The following is a 19887-nucleotide window of genomic DNA, read 5'->3' on the forward strand; positions in this document are numbered from 1 at the left end:
ATTCTTTTCTTTCAAGTGTCATTTAGTCCTATGTATGAACAGATTTGCCCTATTTGTAACAACTATGTAGAAGAAAAGTTATGAAATTGTTTTGCTTTTACAATTCTATATTAAAAAACATTAAAATGAACTCATTAAACAATCCATGCAAGGGCATCATGGTTTTTTGTTACTGTTGTTTAAGTCCTGAAATACAGAGCTAAGAGCTGAGTGGTGGCCACTGGTGGAGTCTTCACAGGACCAGTATTATTCTGCCCCAGCTCATATGGATGCTCAACAGCACATGTCATTTAGCAAAAACAGCAATATGCTTGTGTGCCTACCCCAGATTTTTACGTGCAATAATGGAATGGGGAAGGGGAAAATAAAAGAATGGAGAAAAAGATACCGTACCAGCCAGAACGTGGTGAAGTCACATCGTGGTTTTCTACACGAGAGTGTCTGCTGGAGCTGGAGGGAGGAGTTCTGGGTAAGGCAGCAGGTGTGTTTTCAGAAGACACTCCTGTCTGCTGCTGGAACACACTTATTTGTTCTCCATTTCCAGCTTTGCAGGTGTGTCAGTTTCATTGAGTGACCAGCCGTAAAATCCAAATCTGATTGACTTCATGGCCAAACCCTGCCATTCACCATCGGCTTCCATCCGTTCATTAAGGGATGTGTGCTTCCCCTTCAACTGCACCCCAGAAACATCCTCCTCTCCACCTTCAAATTCATAGAATTGTTTTTCTGTCTTGACTCAAACTTTGTTTCTGCCACTGGCACAGCACTGAACGTCTCTTGAGTTATAGCTTCACAACAGAGCTCTAAAGTCTGCTCAGAACTAGCAAATCTGCAGCCGTCGGAACAGCGGCATGAGCGGGCAGCAGAGCTTCATTCCACGTTTTCATCACCATTCCTACAACAGCAGAAGCAGCAGCAACAACAACAGCTACTACTTCTAAATGTGGTAAAAATACTTAGAATAACGACGACTAACAATAATTGTAGTTGTTGACATTTTTGGTTCATGTAGGATTATTTGTAATGTTCTGCAATTTACTTTTAGTAGAATACGCATAACTTTTGTCATAAGCATCAGGACCTCAAAACACCACACCTGATGAATGGGTCTCACCGATGGGCCTGTGGTCTTCACCTGCTGGTGCAGGCCCTCTCACCAGTCCATCTCCAGACCTAGGATCTGGTCCACCTTCTGAGACAATACAGTAGCATTGACACTCACATGATCTATTTGAGATCTTGGAAAACAACTTTGCCTTGTTAAAAAAACCAAAGGATGGTTGCAAATTGTATTCAGCTGTTTGGCTAAATCGCAGCAGAAAGAATTTTTTCTCAGCAAGTCCATTTTTATGTTACTTGCTTTCAGAGTAAGAGGTTATTTCAGACGAAGTAGTTTGATTTAGTCTTTGTTGAAAGTCATAAATAGTCTACAAATAACAAAAAGGGATGAATAGAATTTGCTTTCATATGGAGTGCATCATATATGCTTTTAAACTTATCCCGTGAAAAGAAATAAAATATATATAACATTGAGCACTGCTTTCCTAAATTAGGAAATCGCCCATTTCCTCAAATGATCCCAAGTTCTTCCAAGATGCTTCAGAAGCGTTCTCTGGAGTCAGCTGTTCCAAACTGTGAAGAGAACGGGCTGGATCGGAATCTCACAGGAGTCTTGCTTCTATTGCAGAAGAGTTACTTTCCAGGACTTCACAGGTTTGGAGAAGCTGCTCGATTCATGTGGTTTACAGAGGTGCATGAGCTTTGGAGTCAGGATAAGTTAATCCTGAGTCTCAGCCCAGCCTTGTAGTAGCTGTGGGACTTTGGACAAGTTTCTTGTCTTGGAAGGTTATATAAACGTCATCTGCAAGAAAAGGTATAATACTGATTGCAAAAATGACAGCAATTCATTTTATGCCCTTTGTGATGTGCTTTTATAGCTGCTTTCATTGAGAGGCAGAATCTGTTTCCCAAACGTTGAATCTCATTGGCCTTAGTTGCTCTGGCGAATAGAAAGCTGTGAACATGACTGTGTGCCAGTTTGGATCTTAGGCACAGGAGCTCGTCAGTGCTTCTGCGTTTTATTTCGGAACCCTGGCATCTCCATGATAACAGGTCCATGTGAGCCTGCTAGAGGATGAGATATTACCAGGGGGAAAACCGAAGCTCCAGTCGACAGGCAGCTCGCCCTCAGAAGCAGTGTTACCTAGTCAGTCAGAAACTGACCACACATGCCTGAAAGGGCCGCTGACACCAAAAGAACGGTTCATCTGAGCACAGCCTAAAAGGTGGACCAGCTCAATCTAATAAGTTTTGGGAGTTTTACTGTGAAGCAATAGCTAATACATACACCTAGTGCAGACAGGATGCTGGGATTCAATGACATGCTGATTACAAGTTACCAGACAGAAGGCGCCCTCTATGTACCGATTTCCTTTTCCCTTTATGTAAAGTTGGATCTCTGGTTAGATGGTGTTTAGCTACACAGAAGTGCATGTGGACGTGCATGCGTGTGATTGTTGCTTAATCTCACAGACTTCAATTCCACACCACAGGAGAAAACAGAAAACCACAGCCTGACCCTTAGGGCCGAAGTCAAATCGCAAAATGAAAAGTTTGTCTTTAAAGTATTCCGTCCACATCTAAACTCTGAGGTTAAGGTTGTGGACAAATCTGAAGACGTGGGTTTTCCACTCCTGGGGCCCCTCATCTTTTTTCCACTGTCTTATCTTTAAAAAAGCCTGGGCCCCTGGCAAGAGCAGGTGGGACACAGTAGACTCCCTCTAGATACTTTTTTTTTTTTTTGAGATGGAGTTTTGCACTTGTTGCCCAGGTTGGAGTGCAGTGGTGTGATCTTGGCTCACTGTAAACTATGCCTCCCAGGTTCAAGCGATTTTCCTCTCTCAGCCTCCCGAGTAGCTGGGATTACAGGTGCATGCCACCACGCCTGGCTAATTTTTGTGTTTTTAGTAGAGAAGGGGTTTCATCATATTGGTCAGGCTGGTCTTGAACTCCTGATCTCAGGTGATCCACCTGCCTCGGCCTCCCAAAGTGCTGGGATTACAGATGTGAGCCACCACGCCTGGCCTCTTAGATACTTCTTTATTGCAGCCCACTTCTCTCTCTGGGCACCGTCTCTGCCACACTTGGGTCCAAGGAGAGATGTTGGCAGAAAGAGGGCATTCCCTCACCTCTAGCAGTAAAGAGGGGTTCGGGCCCTTCACGTCCCTGAGGTCAGGGGAGTCAGAGCCCTCAAAACTGCACTTCAGCATGAGAGCCATTGCCCACAGGGATCTACTTAGCATCTAGAATGTGGCTGGTCTGAATTTGTATGTGCTGGAAGTTTAAAACAGTGACTTTGAAAGATTTAGTACCAAAAAACAAAGAACGAAAATCCTACATTAATAATATATTGATCATATATTTAAATCATAGTATTTTTGATATATTGAGTTAATTTTTTATTATTATTATTATTATTTTTTTTTTTTTTGAGATGGAGTTTCGCTCTTGTTACCCAGGCTGGAGTGCAATGGCACGATCTCAGCTCACCACAACCTCCGCCTCCTGGGTTCAGGCAATTCTTCTGCCTCAGCCTCCCCAGTAGCTGGGACTACAGGCGTGCACCACCATGCCCAGATAATTTTTGTATTTTTAGTAGAGACGGGGTTTCACCATGTTGACCAGGATGGTCTCGATCTCTTGACCTCGTGATCCACCTGCCTCGGCCTCCCAAAGTGCTGGAATTATAGGCGTGAGCCACCGCACCGGGCCCAGTTAATTTATTATTATCAATTTTATCTGTTTACTTCTCTTTTCTGTTGCTGCTAGAAATTTTTAAATGACACCTGTGGCTTGCAGGTGATTTCTATGGAAGTTGCTGCCTTAGAGGCTTGCTTCCCTTTTCAAACCTCAACCTGCTCAGACTGCTTCCCCAGAAGACCAGAGGCCATGAAAGGTAATAAGTCTGAAATTTTAAAGGAATTATTATATTGTTTCCTATTTTAAATATCATATATATTATTCACAAAGGAATGCAAGGTAACATGCAAGGTTAAGAGTATATAAATGAGCCGGGCGTGGTGGCACACGCCTGTAATCCTGGCACTTTGGGAGGCCGAGGTGGGTGGATCACCTGAGGTCAGGAGTTCAAGACCAGCCTGGCCAACATGGTGAAACCCCATCTAAGGAAGAAAGAAAGGAAGGGAGGAAGGAAGGAAGGGAGGGAGGGGGGAGGGAGGGAAGGAAGGGAGGGAGGGGGGAGGGAGGGAAGGAAGGAAGGAAGGAAGGAAGGAAGGAAGGAAGGAAGGAAGGAAGGAAGGAAGGAAGGAAAAGAGTATATAAATGAATGTCCCCTAGGCCAGGCTAGGTCCCAACCGGAGAGGAAGCCCTCCCAGAGAAGAGCTGGAGCCAAAAAGCTGCCTCATACAGACACGCGTGGGAGCGTGTCACCTGTCACTGAGGGCATGAGGGGGCGGGGCAGGAAGCCCTATCCAATCAGGAGGAGCGGGGCGGGGACTGCCCAATCAGGCGCTCGGCCAGAAAAGCGGTGGCGGCTTGCGGGTGTGCCGGGCCTTTGTCTCTAGTGTCCGCACGTGCGTGGGTCGGCCAGTCGCCGCTGCCCTTCGCCTTAGCTCCCGCGGGTGCAGGAGGCTCGGTCGCAGCCCGGGGCCTCCTGTGACCTGCCTGTGCTGGGAGACGCCCCGGAAGCCGGGAAATGGTGAGTCGCGCCGCCGGGGGTCTGGAGAAGGGGCGGGGGCTGTGGCGGCCGGGACCCGGGCTCCCCGCGTCGGCTCCCGAGGGCGGACCCGGTTTCTGCCGACGCGGCGCGGCCCTCGCTCCCCTGCGGCACAGGGCAGGGATGGGCGGGCAGGGGCACCCCGGGCTCCCGTCCCGGGTCTGCGGGCGACTTCCGCCCTGCTCGAGCCCCGCCCTCCCCAGCCCGGTGCCCGCCTCCCCGAGGCTCCCCGGGGTCCTGCAGTGAGACCCGAGGGTCCTCAGGGGAGAGGAGGCGCCGTAGCCACTGCCGCTTCCAGCCCCTCTTTAATCCTGTTAAACTCAGGTTTCATTAAAGCGCTCCAGTTCGCGCAAACAGCGATTCGTGAGTGGGGGAGCACCCAGCCACGGTTTTTGGTTTTTGGTTTGTGGGCCACCGGACGGGCTTGATGGAAAGGCTTTTACAAAGGAAGCAAACCACATTTATTTTTTCTTTTAGTGATGGGGGGCGGGGGGAGTCTCCTTATGTTGCCCAGGCTGGTCTTGAACTCCTGGTCTTAGGCTCCCGCCTCAGCCCCACAATGTGCTGGGATTACCCCGCCCAGCCCACAGCAACCCCAATTTAATACTTGATGAGTTTTAATTGTGTAGTTCTGTTATTCGGACTATTTAGGTGGTTGGTTCCCGGTTATGTAATCAGAGGTAAATTGCTGATTTGGGGTCAAGCTTTCTTTGCGTTCAAGTTATTACTTTACAAGAAAGGCAGGACGTACATTTAGGTTTCCTTGGTGAGGAGCTCTGCACGACGTCGCTTCCTCTAATGTCTTCCTGTTTCGTGATTTCCGCAGGTTTCCAGATGGATGGCAAGCAGGGTCTCAAATCCATGACCTGTCTCCCCAGCCTCTCTTCTAAAACTTGAGTAAAATTCCAAATTTCCAGTTTCTTCCTCACACTCTCACACCCCGACCTCCCCTCTCTAATTTACATGATTAACTATTTGGTCTTTATTGTACATTTGAAACAGATGCAGTATTTTAATTGTTTATCGTGTTTTCGTTGAGCACTGAGGAGCTGAACATTTCACCTGAGAGGAAAGCAGAGAATAATCACCTGACCTCGTCCACTATAGAAATTTTGCCTCTCCTTTTGTCTTCCCCAGGCTCACACACTTTTGCAGAAAGCCTTTGAATGGAGGTTTCCCTTTGGAACCTTTACATGGTGATGTGTCCTCAGACACCCTCCTGCATTTTCTGAATCCTGGCTTCAAAACTGTTTGAGGATGACGTAATGTGCCCACACTGGCCATGTCTCTGGGAGTGTCATAAATAGTGATTGTCAGCCGTTGGGTCCTCTTCTCCAGAAGACAAGGTGAGGTTTAGGGGTGGAGCCTCTCAGAGGAGCAGCTGGATGGATGAATGCCCTGGGACTGAGCGGAGTCTCCTGGTATACGCTTCTGTCCTCTTCCTCTAAAAAGCTAACCCATTGTGAAGGAAGAGACCCCTCTTTCCTGTCTCTTGTCTCGAAGGAGGAGGAAACAAAAGTTGAGACCTAGTAGGCGTGAGGTCAGCTGGCGCCGCTGATGAGGCCTGGAGGTTAGAGATTAAACCCCCCACCCTTAATCGCACTCCTCTATAAATCGCAGGCATAAGGTGGAGAATCGCCCTCGTTCTTCTCACTCAGTCTTGCTCAAACCCCCACCTGTCCTAACCCGCGCCTACTTCATCCATCGTGACCCTCTCACGTACTTTCTAGAACTGTAAGCCTTTAAAAGGGCTAGAACTTTCCTTTTTGGGGAGCTCGGTTCTCGAGATGCAAGTCTGATGCTGCCGTCTGAATAAACCCACTTCCTTCTTTAAATCCGGTGTCCGGGAGGTTTCACCTGTGGCTTGTCCTGCTACAGTTGGAACTTAGATTTCTTTTCTCTCACCCCTGTTGCCTCTCCTTAGAGACAAAATGCTGCTCAGGCAATCAGATACTGGCAATGAGGCAAGAAAGAATTTCTGCCCTCTGCAGTCTCTCATCCTTGCGAAGGGAGAACAGCTATTCAAAAGTACACTGTGGGGGGAACCCCCGCCCCGCCACAGTGAGGCAGGAACCCGAAAAGCAGAATGCATTTGGGGCACAGTGAGGACACACTGCAGTTTGGGGGAGAGTGGGCATTGAGTACTTCAGCGAGCAGGGTGGGGTGGGAGGATTAGGTGATTAGATGACCTGACTTGACACTTGAGTCAGATGTGTCCCTGTTCACCAGTACTGCTACTCCTGTGTTTGTCACCTTGAAAATATTTGTTCACTTATTTTAACTTCAGTTTTTCATTGATTGAAAAGTATGTTTTATCTGTACATCTTGAGAGAGAAGAAAATATTTTCAAAAGGGTAAGAAAGAGGTGTATATCAGAAAAATATTAGATAACTGTTTCATTTGTTAAAAATCCTTACATTTTTTTCTTCCCCAGAGGAAGTGTAGTAAGTTTCACAGGTCGATTCTCTTCTGGGAGTGGTTTCAACCCGAATTCCAGGGCTTAGCTTTGGGAATGCTACTAGGGAAAAATAGGGACACTGTCTTCCATTGTGGGTGCAGAAAAATACATTTTCACAAGAAAGTATAGTAGATAAATTAGTGAATAACAAAGACTCCCTAAAACATCAGTTCCACCTTTGGGCAGAGCGGAGATTTTGTGACAGTGGATGACTCTGTTGTTTCCTGTTACCTGGATGTCCAAGTTTAATGGTAAATTCCATAGGTGGGACTTGGCATTTTGAGATAATTTCCTTATGAAATAATTTGTTATGGAAATAATTAACATGTTTATTGTATGAAAGGAATACTTCTGCTTTTCGTGTTGAGGTATGAAATGTAAGTGCCTTACAATTTTATTCCATCCTATAAACATAAAAACTGAATTTGAGTGATTTTGCTGATTATTTTTTCATTTAAAAGTGGGAGCTGGCGCATGGGTCATGCCTGTAATCAGCACTTTGGGAGGCCAAGGTGGGCAGATCACTTGTCAGGAGTTCGAGACCAGCCTGGCCAACATGGTGAAACCCCGTCTCTACTAAAAATACAAAAATTAGCCCAGTGTAAAGGTACACGCCTGTAATCCCAGCTACTTGGGAATCTGAAGCAGGAAAATCACTAGAACCCTGGAGGTGGAGGATACAGTGAGATTGTGACACTGCTGCACTCCAGCCTGGGTGACAAAGACTCTGTCTCAATAAAATAAAATGAATAAAACGTGAGCTGGGTGTGGTTGCTCATGCCTGTAATCCTACCGCTTTGGGAGGATGAAGCAGAGATCACTTGAGTCCAGGAGTTTGAGACCAGCCTAGACAACGTAGCAAGATTCCATCTCTACAAAAAGTAGGAAAGAAGCCAGGTTTGGTGGCATATGCGTGTAGTCCCAGCTACTTGGAAGGCTGAGGTGGGAGGATTGCTTGGGTCCAGGAGGTTGAGGTTGCAGTGAGCCGTGATTGCACCACTGCAATCCAGTTTAGGTGATAGTGAAACCCTGTCTCAATAATAATAGTAATAGGCTGGGCGTGGTGACTCACACCTGTAATCCCAGCACTTTGGGAGGCTGAGGCGGGCAGATCACCTGAGTTTGGGAGTTCGAGAGTTCAAGGCCAGCCTGACTAACATGGAGAAACCCTGTCTCTATTAAAAATACAAAGTTAGCTGGGCGTGGTGGTGCGTGCCTGTCATCCCAGCTACTCAAGAGGCTGAGGCAGGGGAATAGCTTGAACCCAGGAGGCAGAGGTTGTGGTGAGCTGAGATTGTGCCATTGCACTCCAGCCTGAGCAACAAGAGTGAAACTCTGCTTCAAAAAAAATAGTAACAATAGTAATAAAATAATACCAATTATTTTAAATGACACTCTTTTTTTTTTTTTTTAAATACAGGGTTTCATCATGTTGGTCAGGCTGGTCTTGAACTCCCGACCTCAGGTGATCCCCTTGCGTTGGCCTCCAAAGTGCTTGGATTACAGGTGTGAGCCACCACGACCGGCCCTTTTGTTTTTTTTGAGACAGAGTCTTGCTGTGTCACCCAGGCTGGAGTCTAGAGGCGTGATCTTAACTCATGCAAACTCTGCTTCCTGGGTTCAAGTGATTCTCCTGCCTCAGCCTCCTGAGTAGCTGGGATTGCAGGAGCTTGCTACCACGCCCAGCTTATTTTTGTATTTTTAGTAGAGGCAGGGTTTCACCATGTTGGTCAGGCTGGGATCGAACTCCTGACCGTGTGATCTGCCCACCTCTGCCTCCCAGAGTGCTAGGATTATAGGAGTGAGCCGCTGTGCCCAGCTCATAATTATTCTTTTAAAATAATTAATATAATAAATATTGATTTAATAATAAACACATGAATAACCTTGACTGGAAAGCAGAAACATGAGCTTAGTGACTTAGAGCTAAGGCCAACCTTGATTGAGCCTGTGGGAGGAGGCAATTGAAGAGCCTGTTAGTTCTTCCTGGGGAGCCTGTCCTGCTCACACCAGCCATGAAAGGAGCCCTTTTTACCAACAGAAGCTGTAAGGCCCTGGAGAGCTGAGGATCCACAGGCTGATGGGGCTGGTCTTGGGATAGGAGGAGGATTGTGATGCCCTTTCTAAGGGTGTAATTGGTATTGTCCCGGGACTATTGCAGTAAAATTCTAAATTTCCACTTCCTTCCTCACTCAAACTCCAACTTCCCTCCTCCAGTTTACAACATTATTATTATTTATCAAATAATTTGAAATTTAGGTTAAAAGTAACTTTATTCTAAAGGAGTATTGCAGTAGGAAAGGACCAAATATAAGATCTGTAAGCCTCTCAAAGGTTGGGCAGAAAAGGGCTTTCTTTCACAGGGAGGAGCAAACATGATTAGAAAGGAGCTGGGAGGGAGAGAGCGGGATGGAGGTGGCAAAATCAGATCCTGGATCAGAGACTGTTTCACCTTGAAGTGGCCCTGTTCTTAGGAAAGGTGTGAAAAGGGGTCACAACTTGGCTGACGCTGAGTGTGGGTCAGAGTTCTGGTGCCCGAGGGAAGGAGAGAAACTTAAGCAAAGTTGAATAACAGATATTTTGTTCTGACTACTGAAGAGAAAAGTGCTCATCTAATTGTTTAAGAGGCAAAAAAATGAGAATTTGCAGAGTTTGTGTCTCGTTTTGTGAGAGGTAAAAAAGGAAGCATCATCTAGGTCACAATAAAAAGGAAGTTTCTTTGCAGTAAGCTGCTCTTGATACTCGCAAATGATAGGGGATTTCTTTAATCACAGCCGTTTGCCAGGGTTACTGCCCAGCCTGCCTTCCCTGCCTCTTTGCTCGCGCTATGCATTTTTTCCCTTTGGCTATTCCTTTATAATAAACTGGAAAACATAAAGTGATTTGCTGAGTTCTGTGAGTAGTTCTGTCAAATTATTAAGCTTGAGGAGCGGGTTATGGAATCTGTAGTTCATAGGTAGTTGCTCGGAAGTATAGATGGCCCCGGGGCTTGGGATGAGCATCGGTGGTGGGGGCAGTGTTGTGGGACTGAGCCCCAAACGTGGAGTCTGCTCTGACCCCGGTGGTTCTGAATTGAGCTGTACATTCAGGTGTGTTGGAGAATTGGTTGGTGTTGAGCAAACTCCACACATCTGCTGTCAGAAGAAGGGACATCACACGTCAGAACCTCAAACTGATCCCGGTGACTGGTCACTGGTGAGAATTGAGACCCTGGAGGATGGAGAGTTTTCGCCCTGTGAGGGGGACGGTTAGGAGTGTGGAGCTCCCAGAATGAAATGTCCTGGCTGCTGGGGTTCTCCTTACTTACTACTTGGGAGCGAGCCACCTCGTCACAGTGACAGTGATCCCTGAGCTTGTGAGCGTGTTTCAGTTACTGAGTATGGAGTTACTTGTGCACTGTGCATGAAGCAGGCTGTTTTTCTGAGCTGCTGCTTTGTTTTTTTTTTTTTTTGAGACGGAGTTTCGCTCTTGTCACCCAGGCTGGAGTGCAATGGTGCGATCTCGGCTCACCGCAACCTCCGCCTCCTGGGTTCAGGTAATTCTCCTGCCTCTGCCTCCCGAGTAGCTGGGACTACAGGCACGCGCCACCATGCCCAGCTAATTTGTGTGTGTGTGTGTGTGCGTGTTTTTTTTTAGTAGAGACGGGTTTTCACCATGTCGACCAGGATGGTCTTGATCTCTTGACCTCGTGATCCACCCGCCTCGGCCTCCCAAAGTGCTGGGATTACAGGCTTGAGCCACCGTGCCCGGCCTATATTTTGTGTTTTCTTTGCCTCAATCTGTTGCGCACCTGCTGCTTTCTGAGGGTGGTGGTGTGGGGGTGTTGTCAACCGGTTTACTCACCCATTCTGTGGCTTACAGGACTTGAGTTGTTTCAAGTTTGTTTTTGATGTGGTTGATATTGTTATTCTTGGTTTTGTGTCCAAATGCTAACAGTTTATAAATTTATGACTTATTGGGAAAAAATGGCTGGGTTGTAGATGATGGAAAAATTCAGATTTACTAGGAACTGCCATTGGAACGTATGGGTTTGCTGCTTTGCTGCTCATGCCTGTGCTTTTCTTCCTTTTCAGTATTTATTCAGGCTACATGGGGTGGCTCACACCTGTCACCTCAGTGCTTTGGGAGACTGAGGTAGGAGGATCACTTGAGGCCAGGAGTTTGATACCAGCCTGGCGACATAGCAAGACCCCCATCTCTACAAAAACATAGTTGGGCGTGGCGGTACGTGGCTCGCGACTGGGGTGGCTGAGGAGGAGGATTGCTGGAGTTTAGGAGTTTGAGGTTACAGCGAGCTTTAATGGAGCCACTGCACTCCGTCCTGGGTGACAGAGATACCTCATCTTTTAAAAAAAACTCGTTCTTGTTTATTTCTGTGTGATTATATGTTGCTTTTTACTGATTACCATTAGCTTTGAGCATGTTTTTATGTGTGGTCGTTCGTCGTCTTTGAAGTAGTTTTTCATTGCTTGCTCACATTTTGCCTGTTTGCATGTTTACTGCTTTGGTTCTTTGTGTAAGTGTTTTGTAAAACATACTCCAAACACTAATCTGTATTCATTTGTAAAGACTGTAAATGTTTTCTCCCAGGTTGTATTTTGTTTTTCACTGTATTCTACACGTTGATGGACCGTTCATAATTTTAGAACTGTTGAACTTGTCAGTCTTTTCTTTGGTTCTTTATTTTGTCTCCTGATGGGCAGGAGGGGATGTTGAGCTCACAGAGTTAACTCTTGCAGTCCCCCTGCCTCATCACCAGGACGGGTCCCCACTGGAGCTGTATTTCAGGAGTCAGAGTCTGGCTCCCAGGCTTGGAATATATTTAACTTTTGGAATGTGGGTTTTCACTGTGAGCTGTGGTGAAGCAGGCTCCTCTTCTGCCAGTTTAAACATTTGCTTTTCTTCTCTCTTAATTTCTGTATAGACTGTTGCTGCCATATAACTGTAGTTTTTCCATATATTTAATGAATTTAGTTCTTTGTTGGTGTGTTTTTATTTTTTATTTTTTTGGTTGAATATGAGTAGATTGAGGACTAGGGAAGCCGTGGCTATAGGCCAACAGCCTCCTCCCGGATTACAGAGCCTGGCCTGGGCAGCCCTCCTTTTCTAAGGTCAGGATGGCTCCTGTGGGTCACAGAGCCTGTGCTTCCCCTTGCAAATTTGTGATCCTGTGTTCAGGAGGAAGAAGCGGGAAGAGTTTAAGGACTGCAGGAAGACAACAAGGCCCACTGTGGAAAGCCAAGACCAAGTTTGGCTTTCATGCAGATGTCCCCCCGGAGGGGGGGGGGGCCCTTCCCCCAGCTCTCTGGGTAAAGCTGTGCCTGAATAGGGCTATAGCCAAAACCCTGTGATTCCGACTTAGTCACATGGTTGGTCGCGTCCCCTCTCACTCACAGATGGAGGGGACAGGGCTGGGAGTCCTGTACAATCCTCGTCCCCTCTCACAGATGGAGGGGATGGGGCTGGGAGTCCTGTACAATCCATCAGGGGCACTGAGTTGGCATATCCAGTCAGCTGCACGGTCAGGAGGTGGCCTGCCACAATCTGGGCACTGTCTTTGTGCCTACTCACTGAGCTTGTGCTCTGATTTCCATGGCTGTTTCCTGGGCTCTAGGAGACTCCAGGTGACTCTGCTGCGGTCTCTGTCACCTTGTGACTTGCAGGTACTGGTAGACCCCTAGGAAGGAATTTAGGGTACCCTAGGAGCCAGAAGTGTGCAGGGCCCAGCTTTCCAGGAAGTGGGTGAGGTGTGGGTAAAACCTGCTGGAAACAGCTGTGGCAGGACCCAGGTCACCCTGCTGTCAGCTCCGGAGTCTGCAGCCCCTCATCCTGGCTGGTGCAGCCTGGCCTGCAGTACCCTCTGGCTGTAGGGTGGGGACTGTGTCTGCAGTTGGGACCCAGGCATCCTGCAGGGACAACAGAAGGGTCATTGGGAGAATCCCTACTTGCTGGGGAAGGGGTGTTCACGTGGGAGGAGCTTGTGGTTCCTGCATTTCCCAGTTCCTGCCTATGGTTAAAAATTAAACAGAGGCACCTTTCAGTTGTAAAGAGTTGATTTAACGCAGTGATTGCTGAATGGGGCGCACCCGCCAGGGTTTGTGATGTGAAGGCCCACCCCAGGGCTTGATGGAAAGGCTTTTGTAGCGTGGATGAGAAAATGAAACCAAATCAAACAGTTGGCTGCAGTTACACAGTCCTCTTATTTGGACTGTTCCTTCGGTATTTTCTTGTTACGTAATCGGAGATGAATTGGAAGTTTGTGGTTGGTTTAACCTGTATTTTCTTGTGAGTTATTGACAAGAGCTGCATTTGAGTTAGACTTCATTAATTCACATTATCCACTATTTGTCTTTTTTTGAGACGTCTTCTCACTCTGTTGCTCAGGCTGAAGTGCAGTGGCGCGATCTCAGCTCACCACAGCCTCCACCTCCTGGGTTCAAGTGATTCTCCTGCCTCAGCCTCCCGAGTAGCTGGGACTACAGGCGTGTGCCAACACAACCAGCTAATTTTTGTTTCTAGTAGAGACAGGGTTTCACTATGTTGGCCAGGCTGGTCTTGAACTCCTGACCTCATGATCCACCCACCTTGGACTCCCAAAGTGCTGGGATTACAGGCATGAGCCACCACGCCCAGCCGTGGAGGTCACATTTTAAGACTTGTGTTTTGGTTGTGAACGTTGCACATGATGGCGAAGGGAGAATCGTCTCCCACTCTTCCACTGTTAAGTGATCTAGTTGCCTCTCTTCCTTTTGTCTTCAGTAAGTGCAGATACTTTATCAGAATGTCTTTGGGTTGAGGGTTGCTTTCACACGGTGATACAGCCAAGCCACCCTTCTGTCTTTTCATGGTCCTGGGCTTCAGAACTGCCTGGCCATGACCCATGTGCCCACAGTGGCCATGACTCGCATCCAGTGAAGTCAGACCATGCATCTCCGAGGACAGGCTGGGTGATGGGAGTGGAGCCTCACTGGGGATCACCTGGATGCCTCGGAGCTGCTATGCCCTTCATTTAAGAAGCTAATGTCCTGGACAGGCAGATTTTCTCTCCTCAATTTGTTTTTTTTTGTTTTGTTTTTTGTTTTTAATAAAAACCGGCAGATTTATTCCATAGGGGCCCATTTTTAAGAAGCTGAGGCCGGGCGCAGTGGCTCAAGCCTATAATCCCAGCACTTTGGGAGGCCGAGGTGGGTGGATCACAAGGTCAAGAGATCGAGACTATCCTGGTCAACATGGTGAAACCCCGTCTCCACTAAAAATACAAAAAATTAGCTGGGCATGGTGGCGCGTGCCTGTAATCCCAGCTACTCAGGAGGCTGAGGCAGGAGAATTGCCTGAACCCAGGAGGCGGAGGTTGCGGTGAGCCGAGATCGCGCCATTGCACTCCAGCCTGGATAACAAGAGCGAAACTCCGTCTCAAAAAAAAAAAAAAAAAAAAAAAAAAGCTGAAGCTTCTTAAAAGGTGGGAGAGGAGACCTTTCCTCCCCTTTTCCTTTCTCCCTCATTTTATTTTCCCCATGGGGTGAAAAATGACCCAGAGCCTCAAACCTACCCCTCCAAAAACACGAAGAAATTGATGTTCCAAAAAGTTACAGCATTTTAATTTCACTTAGAAAAGGGGGAGGAGCCAGAGCAAAGGGAGTCCCTGGAGTGGGGAGAAGCACCCAAGCCTGTGGGACATCCGCTCCCCTTAAATGGCGCCTCCAACGTGGCAGGCCTGGGCTATAGCATTTAAAAACTTCACAGCCCATTTTATAAAACAAAACAAACATCTCCACCCACAAAAGTGTGGTATATATAAATCGATGAATCACAGAAATTCACCAAAACATCAGTTTGTTTCTTGCAGGATGAAGCATTTATTCGATTGGATAAGTCTTTGCTATTTTCTATTATCTGCATTTTGCACATTAGTGCTAAATCTGTAAAACAACCTTACTCGGTCACTGTGGCTGGAATTTCCAATACTGTTGAATGGAGGTATTCTCTTCAGCTCTTTCCTGATCTTGGGAGGCAAGGGTTTTTATTTGTTTGTTTTGGTATTTCACCATTGATTACGCTGTTAGTGTTGGTTTTTCATATACAACCTTTTTCATATTGTAGTTTTCTTTTAGTCCTAGTTTGTTGTGTTTCTATCATGAGTGGGTCTTAATAACTTGCCAAAATACTTTTTCTGCATCAGTTGCGATGGTTATGATATTTCAGTCATCTTGGTAATGTCATGTATTACATTGATTGATTTTCTTTTCTTTTTTTTTTTTTTTTTTTTGAGACGGAGTTTCGCTCTTGTTACCCAGGCTGGAGTGCAATGGCGCGATCTCGGCTCACCGCAACCTCTGCCTCCTGGGTTCAGGCAATTCTCCTGCCTCACAGCCTCCTGAGTAGCTGGGATTACAGGCACGCGCCACCATGCCCAACTAATTTTTTGCATTTTTGGTAGAGACGGGGTTTCACCATGTTGACCAGGATGGTCTCGATCTCTTGACCTTGTGATCCACCCGCCTCGGCCTCCCAAAGTGCTGGGATTACAGGCGTGAGCCACCACGCCAGGCCCGATTGATTTTCATATATTGAGCCATTCTTTCATTTTATGGATAAATCTCACTTGGTTGTGGTGTATAACCCTTTTGTGCTGCTAAACATGGTTTGTTGGTACTTCAGTGAGGATTTCTGCATTCGTAGTTATAAAGAAGATTTGTAGCTTGTTTTCTTGTACTGTCTTTGTCCATCTTTGGTGTAAGTGTAATTTTTTTGGCCTCATAGAATGAGTTTGGAAGTATTCCTTTCTCTTTTTTTCTTGGCAGAGTTTGAAGAGGCTTGGTGTTAATTTTTTTTAATGTTGGGTAGATGTCAGTGAAAAAGGTCTTGGGTTTTTATAATTTAGGGGTTCTGATTACTACCTCAAAGTGATAAAACTGTAAGTCTTTATGTTTTCTAATTCTTCATGACTCAGTCTTGGTACACTGTGTGTTTCTAGACATTTGTCCATCTCATCAATGTTACTCAACTTGCTCATGTGCCCTTAGAGACTTTTTTTTTTTTTTTTTTGAGATGGAATCTTGCTCCGTCACCCAGGCTGGAGTGCAGTGGTGTGATCTCGGCTCACTGCAACCTCCACCTCCCGGTTCAAGCAGTGCTCCTGCCTCAGCCTCCCAAGTAGCTGGGATTACAGGTGCACGCCACCATGCCCGGCTAATTGTTTTGTATTTTTAGTAGAGATGGAGTTTCACTGTGTTGGCCAGGCTGGTTTCCAACTCCTGACCTCAGGTGAGCCGCATGCCTTGGACTCCCAAAGTGCTGGGATTACAAACGTGAGCCACTGTGCCTGGCCAGAGACTTTTTACATAAGATTTAAGACACAGATTTCTTTTATATGTGTTTTACTTTATTGTATATGTGTTCTGGTTGTTTTGTAAATGTTTATTTTCGGTTCAGGGTACTTGTACAAATACCAAGCACATGGAATTGACCTCAATGCCGAACGGCAGGAGACTGGATAAAGAAAATGTGGTATATACGCTGCAGTGACCTATGCATGCGTATTTATTTCTGGTAGAATGATTTCTATTTGGCTGTATACTCAATAATGGGATTGCTGGGTTGAATGGTAGTTCTGTTTTAGTTTCTTTGTGAAACTGCCACATTGCTTTCCAAAATGAGTAAATTAAATTCCCACCAGCAGTGTATAGCATTAGGGATATTAATTAGACCCTTGTTAGATGCATAGTTCACAGATATTTTCTCTTACTTGGTAGGTTGTCCATTTACGCAGTTTCTTTTGCTGTGCAGAAGTTTTTTAGTTTAATTAGGTCCCATTTGTTAATTTTTTCTTTTGTTGCGAGCCTTTTCTCCACAACCTCACCAGCATCTGTATTTTGTTTTTGTTTCACTTTATTACTGTTTCTGAGGCCGTGTCTTCCTCTGTTACCCAGATTGGATGAAGTGCAGTGGCAGGATTTTGGCTCACTGCAGCCTCCGCCTCCTGGGCTCCAGCAGTCATCCCACCTCAGCCTCACGAGTAGCTGGGACTATGGGCGAGAGCTAACAAGCCCAGCAAATGTTTTGACTATTTTGTAGAGACGGTGTCTCACTATGTTGCCCAAGCTGGTCTCGAACTCCTGGGCTAAAATATTCCTCCTGCCTCAACTTCCTTAACTGCTGGATTACAGGCATGAACCACCATGCCCAGGCTGCTTTTTGAGTTTTCGGTAATAGCCATTCTGACTGCTTTGAGATGGTATCTCATCATGGTTTTAATTTGCATTTCTTTAATGATTAGTGATAATGTTTATTTTTTTCATGTTTGTTGGCTAAATATCTTTTGAAAAGTGTTCATGTCCTTTGCCCACTTTTTAATGTTTCATTTTTGTGGGTTTTTTTGCTTAAGTTTCTTATATATTCTAGATATTAGACCCTTGTTAGATGCATAGTTTGCAGATATTTTCTCTCACTTTTATGTTGTCCATTTATTCTGTCAGTTTCTTTTGCTGAACAGAAGTTCTTTAGTTTAATTAGGTCCCGTTGGTCAATTTTTTCTTTTGTTGCAATCGCTTCAGTCATCTTCATCCTGAAATACTTGCCAGGTCCTCTGTCCAGAGCAGTGTTTCCTGGGTTATCTTCCAGGTTTTTATATCTTTAGGTTTTACATTTAAGTCTTTAATTCATCTTAAATTTATATTTGTATATGGTATAAAGAGTCCAGCTTTAATCTTCTGCATATGGCTAGCCAGTTATCCTAGTACCATTATCAAATAGGGAGTCCTTTTGTCATTCTTGTTTTTGTTGATTTTGTCAAAGATCAGATGGTTGTAGGTGTATGGCATTATTTCTGGGCTTTCCATTCTGCTCCATCGGTCTATGCGTCTGTTTTTGTACTAGTACCATGTTGTTTTGGTTACAGTGGCTTTGTAGTATAGTTTGAAGTTGGTTAATATGATGCCTCCAGACTTAGTTCTTTTTGCTTGGCTATGCAGAATCTTTACTGGTTCCACATGAATTTTAAAATAGTTTTATCTAATTCGGTAAACAATGTCATTGGTAGTTTGATAGGAATAGCATTGAATCTAAATTGCTTTGGGTAGTTGGACCATTTTATCAATGTTAATTCTTCCTATCAATGAGCATGGAATATTTTTCCATTCATTTATATCATCTCTGAGGGTTTTTGTTTTCTTTTTCCAGCAGCATCTTGTAACTTGTAGAGATCTTTCATCTCCTGGATAGCTGTATTCCTAAATATTTTATTCTTTTTGTGGCTGTTGTGAATGGGATTGCCTTCCTGATTTGGCTCTCAGCATGGATATTGTTGGTGTATAGAAATGCTACTAACTTTTGTACACGAATTTTTTTATCCTGAAACTTTGGCAAAGTCATTTATCAAGAGCTTTTCAACAGAGACTGGGGGGTTTTTTGGGGTTTAGGCTCATATCATTTGCAGAGAAGTTTGATTTCCTCTCCTTCTCTTTGATTTCTTTCTCTTCCTTGATTGCTTTGGCTGAGACTTCAGTAATATGTTTTAGGAGTGGTAAAAGAGGGTATCCTTGCCTTGTTCCAGTTTTCAAGAGGAATTTTTCCAGCTATTGCCTATTCACTGTGATGTTGGCTGTAGATTTTTCTGTATGGTGCCAGCCCCCACACTCCACCCGTGGGTACCCAGAGTCCAGTGGTGACAAAGGAATGAGACAAAAACAGGCTAAGAGTGCATAAAGTGGGACCAGAGGACCATCACTTGTAATGCAGGCAGTGAAGGCCCGGAGCTCTGGTTTCCACAGTATTGATTGAACACAGTCACTTTTATCTATAGTGCAGGTGGCAGGGTGAATCAGAGAAAGGGAGGCTGTGCATCAAACATAAGATCGATAGCAGTGGTGGTTTGTGTGGGTTTCTCAAGCACCGAAAGCGTATGTTTATCAATAGACAGTGCAGGTGGTGGGAGGGGCTCAGCAAGGAGCCTACATGCCTGGTTACATTCCAGTGCTTCAAGGGAGTGTTACGTCCTTGGGCACTTGTTTAGAATATCAGAGCTTAGGTCACTGTGTTCCCGGGGACACTCCCCAGAGGCTTCCTGTGGCTTCCGCAGTTTGTTGTTCCTGATTTCGTTCATACATTACTTATAACCGGTTTACATGGGCTCACTGTAAACCCTTCCTCCACTGCTGCTCGCCCCAACATTTTTCATATATAGCTCTTACTGTTTTGAAGTATGTTTCTGCAATGCCTAGTTTGTTGAAGATTTTTAACATGAAGGGATGTTAAATTTTATCAAGAGCTTTTTTTGCATCTATTGAGATGAACATGTGGTTTTGTTTTTAGTTCTGTTTATGTTGTGAATCACATTTATTGGCTTTCGGATATTGAACTGTTACATCCCAGCGATAACGCCTATTTAATCATGGTGGCGGATTAGTTTTTTGGTTTGTTGCTAGATTCGGTTTGCTAGTATTTTGCGTCTGTGAACTTTTACATCTATGTTCATCAAGGATATTGGCCTGAAGTTTTCTTTTTCCTTGTTATATGCCTGCCACATTTCGATTTCAGGATGATGCTGGTCTCATAGAACGAGTGAAGAAGGAGTTTCTCCTCTTTAGTTTCTTGAAATAGTTTCAGAGGAAATGTATTACTTCTTAATACATCTGGTAGACTCTTCTTAATATATCTGGTAGAATTTAACTGTGAAACCATCTGGTCCTGGCTTCTC

General features: G+C 45.4%; 1 protein-coding gene across 1 annotated transcript in view; it reads left to right on the forward strand.

The window, feature by feature from the left end:
• Positions 1 to 4521: 4521 nt before the first annotated feature.
• Positions 4522 to 19887, forward strand: part of ZNF124 (zinc finger protein 124) — a 28652-nt gene continuing 13286 nt past the window's right edge. Inside the window, 1 exon segment of the mRNA XM_008985656.5 lies at positions 4522 to 4717. Within this exon segment, the coding sequence (XP_008983904.4) occupies positions 4715 to 4717 (3 nt within the window). The 5' untranslated portion in view covers positions 4522 to 4714.

The sequence above is a fragment of the Callithrix jacchus genome, chromosome 19 (assembly GCF_049354715.1).
Source record: "Callithrix jacchus isolate 240 chromosome 19, calJac240_pri, whole genome shotgun sequence".
Classification (NCBI taxonomy): Eukaryota; Metazoa; Chordata; class Mammalia; order Primates; family Cebidae; genus Callithrix; species Callithrix jacchus.